This window comes from Coenobita brevimanus, chromosome 94, assembly GCF_032717465.1.
Source record: "Coenobita brevimanus isolate Jiangsu-jjx chromosome 94, ASM3271746v2, whole genome shotgun sequence".
Classification (NCBI taxonomy): Eukaryota; Metazoa; Arthropoda; class Malacostraca; order Decapoda; family Coenobitidae; genus Coenobita; species Coenobita brevimanus.
In genome coordinates this window covers 21,572,424-21,579,685 of record NC_137047.1, presented here as the reverse complement: position 1 = coordinate 21,579,685, position 7,262 = coordinate 21,572,424, and the positions used below count along the sequence as shown (strand labels likewise).

Genomic DNA, 7,262 nt, shown 5'->3' with positions numbered 1-7,262 from the left:
AAGAGGGAGGGGGAGGCCGAGGATGAGATGGAGGGATGGGGTGGAGAGGTATATGAGAGAGGGGTGTGTGAGTTGGGAGCAGGGGAGTGAAATGGCGGGGGACAGGGCGACTTGGAGGCGATTTGTTTGTGGCCACCCCAAACGGGATTGAGGCGTCTGGCAATATATATATATATATATATATATATATATATATATATATATATATATATATATATATATCTATATATATATCTATATATATATATATATATATATATATATATATATATATATATATATATATATATATATATATATATATATCCATCCATCTATTCATCATCCAACCTTACGTTACCCCATGAGGAGCGTAGGAGACCGGGGCTAGGCAAGATGGTCCTGACATTTAAGATCTGAGTGACCAGGCTCACTTACCCCTGAGTGGCATTACGTGAGCAATAACCCCAACCATCCCTTGGGTATAAACCTTCACCGGCTCAATCCGATTGGAGCGCCGCCATTACCCACTAAACTACCAGGCGCCATATGGTTATATGGTTACCACCCAGAGTAGTAAATGGTTTCCTGGTGTACAGGAAACCATTCGGTTTGTCCCTCAGTGTAGAGTCACCCACAGGCAGAAGGAACAGGAAAGAATGAAGGAAAGACAGACAAAAGAGGGAGTGTAAAGTCACCCGTAGGCAGAAGGACAAGGAATGAATGAAATAAAGAAAGACAGAAGAGGAAGGAAGAAAAGGAGGGAGGAGAGGAAAGGGCAGACACCCGAGAACAGCACTACATCGAGTGAGTGGATGGTGAGCGCCCTCACCTACAAATATATATATATATATATATATATATATATATATATATATATATATATATATATATATATATATATATATATATATATCCTCTGTGGTGCAGTGGTAGAGTGTGCGTTTCGTACACGGGTGAGCCAGGGTTCGCGCCCCGCTGGGGTAATAAACTTTGGGAGTGTTCACCCAGCCACGTACTACTTTGACGGACACAAGGGGTGCTGTGGTTGAACCAGTGTCTCATACTATACAGTATGCTTGCACCCAGTCGGCTTGCGCGGGCCGACTACACTTGGTTCACAGACTACACACACATCCAAAGCCACTACAACACTACCAGTACACTTACAAGCACTTCTCACCCTACATACAATCTCTACTAGACAGCCTAAGCCACTTTGTAGAGATACATCGGCTGTATCGTCCCGACTTCGGTCGGGATCGGCCGGTCATGCAGTGGATACTCAAACGGCTGATGATGATGATGATCATATATATATATATATATATATATAGCGGCTGTAAACATAATTGGTTTTGGGGGTGTACTCAGAAGGAATAGTGCCAGGAGACGTGACACTCGCACAGGTGAAGAGTGCTGTGAAGCGGTTGAAAAATGGGAAAGCAGCTGGGGTTGATCAGGTGTATACAGAGATGATTAAGTGTAGTGGAGAGAGTGGAATGAAATGCTTGTTGGAGATATGTAAAAAGGCATGGATGAGTGAAACTGCCTGCAAAGTGGAAAATGGCTGTGATTGTACCCCTGTACAAAAATAAAGGTAAGCGAAGTGAGTGCAAGAATTATCGTGGCATAAGTTTATTGAGTGTGGTAGGGAAGGTATATGGAAGAATTATTATAAAGAAAGTAAAAGAGATATCAGAAGTCCTAGCGAGTGATGAACAGGGTGGCTTTAGGAATGGCAGAGGATGTGTGGATCAAATATTTGCAGTGAGACAGATAGCAGAGAAGGCTTATGAGAAGGACCATAATGTGTTTAAGGCATTGATGGATCAGGAAAAAGCATACGACAAAGTGGACAGAGAAGGATTGTGGAAAGTTTTGCGCAAGTACGGTGTAGATGGTAAGCTGCTAGGTGCCGCCAAGTTTTTATTATGATGGTAGTGAAGTATGTGTAAGGGTTAATGGGCATGTAAGTGAATGGTTCACGATCGATGTGGGCGTGCGACAAGGTTGTGTGATGTCCCCATGGTTGTTCAATATAAATGGGGATGGGGTGATGAAAAAAGTAAAAACACGAGTAATGGAGAGAGGGATGGCGTTGGTAAGGAATGGTGATGGATGGAATATCTCAAATTTGTTGTATGCTGATGCAGTACTGCTTGCAAGTACCGGACAAGAACTTGGTAGGCTAGTGCAGAGTTTTGCTGATGTTTGTGAGCATTGTGCCTTCAGAGTAAAGGTAGAAAAGAGTAAAGTGATGGTTATTGAGAGAAAAGGTGACTTCCAGTGCGATGTTACAGTGTGAATGGAGAGAGACTGGAATTGGTGAGAGAGTTCAAATACCTGGGTACAGTGATAGAAAAGAGAGGAAAATGTGCAAAAGAAGTTGAACGTAGAGTGACACAAGGAAGAAAAGTAGCCGGTGCAATGAAGGCCTTGACAAGAAACAGAGGCTTGAGTGTTGCAGCTGCACGAGGTTTACATGAAGAAGTGTTAGTGCCAACTTTAACATATGGATGTGAGACTATGGTGTGGCATGAAAATGAAAAGTCAAGAGTAACAGCAGTGGAGATGGGACTGCTGAGGAATGTATGTGGAATACGGAGGGTGGATAGGATACGAAATAATGTGATTCGTGGAGTGAAGAAGTCGGTGGACACCAGAATCGAAGAGAGTGTACTGAGATGTTATGGTCATGTGGAGAGAATGGATAACAACAGAGTGGTGAAAAAAATATATCTGAGCAAATTTAAAGGGGGGAAGAGGCGAGGTAGGCCAAGGAGAAGGTGGAGAGTTATGGTGGATGAGTGTGCGAGGAAGAGAGGTTTGGAAGTCTGTGAGGCTAGGAAACTGACAAGAGATCGAGCTGGCTGGATGAATGTTGTGAGAAATGCATGATCAGGGAGTTGGCACCCCTTTTTATGTAGCAGCGTCCGGACTGACTCAGTCAGATACGTTTATGTGAAGCTACAGAACGTGGTGAATGTTTTTGGCATATCCGATAGGGCCAGGATTCCAGGGGCTTGAATGATGAGTGAATGGAAGCGTGGCCCACTGGACTGGGCAAATTTGGGCTATCTGGACATTGCTACTCCTCACCCTGCCCTAGGGTGGGAAAGGAGGTCCGGATGATGATGATGATATGACGATGATATATATATATATATATATATATATATATATATATATATAATATATATATATATATATATATATATATATATATATATATATATATATATATATATATATATATATATATATATATATATATATATATATATATATATATATATATATATATATATATATATATATATATATATATATATATATATATATATATATATATATATATATATATATATATATATATATATATTACCGTACTTCTACTAAGAGTTACACCGTTACGAGTATTTTCTCAGAAGTGTAGTGGTCTGGAGCTAGGCTACTCGTTCCATACATTTAAGGCAAAAGTGGCGAATTTGGTCGTCCGCGAGTGACATTATGTGAGTAATTAACCAAATATAACCCTCGGATTTAAACCCTCATAGGCACGTCTGGTTGTAAGAAACATTTGCTGCAAGTTCAATGCAACATTTTCTGAACATTAAAAATCATTAGAATCTGAAAGTATTTAATGCAATAGTGAGATAATTACTCATATAAATGTCCTGTTTGGTTTTCGTCTAAATAATATACCTCAGTGCGTCCATAGCACCCTTTCACAACGACTGGCCCTTCCTGAACGTCGTCATCGTACTGAGGAGGTTATTGACGACATACCCTAAACCCTTTACACTGAGAGGTCCTAGCCATTATAACCCACCACTGGAATTATGTAATTTTTTATCGATACTAAAAGCCGGTTTTACTCGGCATATTAATAGGGTTAAAATCCTGTGGATTATTAAAATTGTATTTTTATTTCTTCATCTAAACAATTTAACATACCATAGTGAAGAGGTAGTTTAGATGTCTAGGTATGTAGATTCACAAGGAAATAAAAATACAAAAGATCCCAAGCGCTTTCGTGTATTCACTTTTCCTTGTGAATATCAGCATATTTATGAACTGTGTTTAACAAATTTACATGCATGTCCCTTAAGTTACTTAAATGACTGGTGCAACCGAGAGAGCAACGAATGTTTGGTGCAATAACATTCATAGCTGTTAGCAGGCAGGGATTAGGACTTACCTTGTCAATGCCCTGGTAATTTTGAGGGAGAAGGGTGTGACTGGGTTGTATTAAGGTGAAGTAGCCACACTAGTCGCTGGGTCGTTAAGCGGAAATTACAGTCCGTAATATCTATAGTGTGTCTGGAGTGGGAATGTGCATCGATATTCATAAATATAGGCAGAAACAGGAAAGAAAAAAAGGGTGGAGTTGGGGGAAGGGGTTCACTGGGCTGGTATCCAGATGCTTTTGCCTCACAGGGGCAACATGGTTGTAGCGCCTATATTACAATGCATCAGAATTTATATACTAAAGCCCTGGAAGCCTGAACCCTACTGTAGGTAGTTACATCCTGTTTGTGAACAAACACATCCTGAATTGTTCATGTACCGGATTTAAGAAAAACTAAACGAAATAAACGAGGAAAGTGCCTAGCACAATATATTATTACACACTCTAGTGATTTTATACATAGTATCACAGAAAATTTTCTATAAAAAATAAATATCTTAAAAGTAGATGTATGACAGTGATTACCAACCTGACTAACAACATCTAACAAGTTTCTCCGTCTTGGTTGTCTTATACTACTTACTTTCGCTAACTCTTAGTTCTAATTGTTTCAAAATTAAAGCTATACTGTCGTCAATTCCGTTTTAGATTACCAGTATTTCACATTCTGAAAAAAATAACTGGATTCGCAAAGAACATTTGTCTGCCTTATCCTTCTTATCATGAAGCTTGGCTATCGTTTCAGCTACATCACCCTGTTCATGAAAGGCTCTCCTACACTATACAGCCATATACTGCCTTAGCTTGTTCAACTCTTGTTCTATGCTACATTACCATGTCCTTGACCTACACTGACTTACCAAACCAAGTCCTGCCCTACCCTGCTTTGCTCTGCCCAAGTCTACCATACCCTTCCCTGCCATGCCTCCGCCTTGCCCACTGTCATGGTAAGATCTTGAGTTCTGCTGTACGACGGTGACCTCGGGTGTGTTTTCTCAGGAGGACGAGATCTTGCAGCGTTAGCCCTCGCCACGTCCGCAGTCCCTTCATGACATGGAGGTTCTCGCAAGTGTCCACCAAAAGGCGCGCGGCGGATAAACCCAGCACACAGTTGTATAGTTCCAACACCTGCCGGTACAGGTACACTTGGAAAATATTTTGTTATACAGTAGACACCCACAAGTTCGAACCATTGATTGTGAAGCATGTCAAAGAGAAATGAGAGCCAGAAATTAACTCATCCGGTAATTGCGTGAGAGGGATGGGGATCCCTCCTCTCATATCATTATCTCCTCACACTGAGCTACCAGGTAAATGTGTGTCTATCTACTTGATTGCCAGCACTTCGTCTCACGTTCAGAGGTTCGAACTCCTGGGCAAGTGTCTAACGCAGGTGAATGCAACGAGCAGAATTATAATGATTCAGATGTGGATTTAGCATTTAGTGAAAAAAGGGGAAGGGCAATATATATTTTTTTCTGTTATCAGTAAAGTCAAATTAATACAAGAAGGAAGCAGAAAACATGCAATGGTGTGTCCTAATCGTTTTATTATTATTATTATTTATTTTGGCGCTCTAAATAAAGAAATAGCACACCTCAAAAGAGTCCGCATTCCGTGGAACTCCACCTCCCCGCCTCTCTGGATCTGCAGTGATATAACTGTACCAGCATCTGGCGTCTGACTGTTGTGTTTTTGGATGTGTATGCCAATTTTAGATTTAAAAAAAAATCTGTTCCTCAGAGTAGTAGATAGGTCACAGTCCTGTTCTGACAACAATAACCTTGTAATCTATACGTGTACAGAACGTTAGTTGGTCCGCTCAGTGTTTAAAAGTCCCTTGTACAATTTTAGTCTTAAGGACTAAAAATATTTCGAAATGGTGATATTTATACGTTCCTCTTTGCTTTAGATAAGCCCCATATTGTCCCGCATCTTCTAGTACTTCTGTAGGCCTACTTGTCTGTCTGGTATTTTCTAGCTATTCTTACAATAGTTTTAGAGTACCGATGTGGTTTTTATAATTATCTAATACGTTTGTGTAAGTTTCTGAGTAGTGCTGCCTACTTCTTCCTTCGTATTTATCATTGTTTTTCTATGCCTGCCCTCCTCCCTTCCTATTTCTTTCATATTTCCTGTCACTTTTTATTACTCTTCTTTCCTTTTCAGGCGGCTTTGCATTGAATGACGAGCCTAATGGCATCCTGTAAGCCAGGGAACCATTTACAACACTGGGTGGTAACCAAATAACCAATTCATACATGTTTCCTACTTGTCAACAAGTGAGTTGGCGGAAAGGTAATGCCCCTACCCGTAAAACAACAAAATCAAGTCAAACGGCCACCCTGTGCATGAATATGGCTTCAGGCTATAGACAGATAGAAGTTTCAGAGGGTGGCTAATCAGTTTATATCAGTACTGTGAAACGGTAAAAAAAAAAAAAAAAAAAAAAAAAAAAAAGTCATGCAAAGGCCTAATATACCGTATACTGTTTATACTCGGGCGTAGATATGCCCACTGACCTTGATCTTATAGTCAAGAAACTTCTGTAGCATACAGGATGTAAACTTTGTATGCAGAGCTATTAATTTACCTCGGGGATACAGAGTAAAGAACATTCTGTAGTACGAGTACAAGTAATCCCCGTCGTAGATCCGTTAACTCACCTCGAGGTTTGTCATTCTATTGACGACCAGTATCTCCAATAGGTCATTCTCCACCAGGTTGGTAGGACGGAAAATGAGACGCCGCAGCCGCACACACTTGCGGAGAGCAGCCACCAGTCCTTGCCGCACCAATGTGAAGTCCTTAGCCCACGCCTTGGGTCCCACGCCCGTCATGCAGTCCAGTTCCAGCACCTGAGAAGGAGGGAAGTAGTCACCGAATTTCAGAAAGAGTAATGATTTGTCACTTTTGAGACATGATACTAAAATGTCATTTTAACTTGGCCTAAAACTGTCGTCTTACCATATTGAATATTGGGTCATGACAAGAGATTAACACCAGAACATTTTCTGTTCACAAAAAAAAAAAAAAAAAAAAAAAAAGTGTTATGAAAAGGTTATAGAGTCAGATCGCTTTCATACTA

The 7,262-nt window shown here is 40.4% G+C and overlaps 1 protein-coding gene across 1 annotated transcript in view; it reads right to left on the bottom strand.

Moving 5' to 3' along the window:
* Positions 1-4,115: 4,115 nt before the first annotated feature.
* LOC145412830 (uncharacterized) overlaps positions 4,116-7,262 on the bottom strand; it is a 30,096-nt gene continuing 26,949 nt past the window's right edge. The window contains exons 2-3 of the mRNA XM_080282620.1: positions 6,841-7,032; positions 4,116-5,302 (exon numbers count right to left, since the gene is read on the bottom strand). Coding sequence (XP_080138746.1) covers positions 5,117-5,302; positions 6,841-7,032 — 378 coding nt within the window. The 3' untranslated portion in view covers positions 4,116-5,116. The remainder of the gene's footprint in view (positions 5,303-6,840; positions 7,033-7,262) is intronic.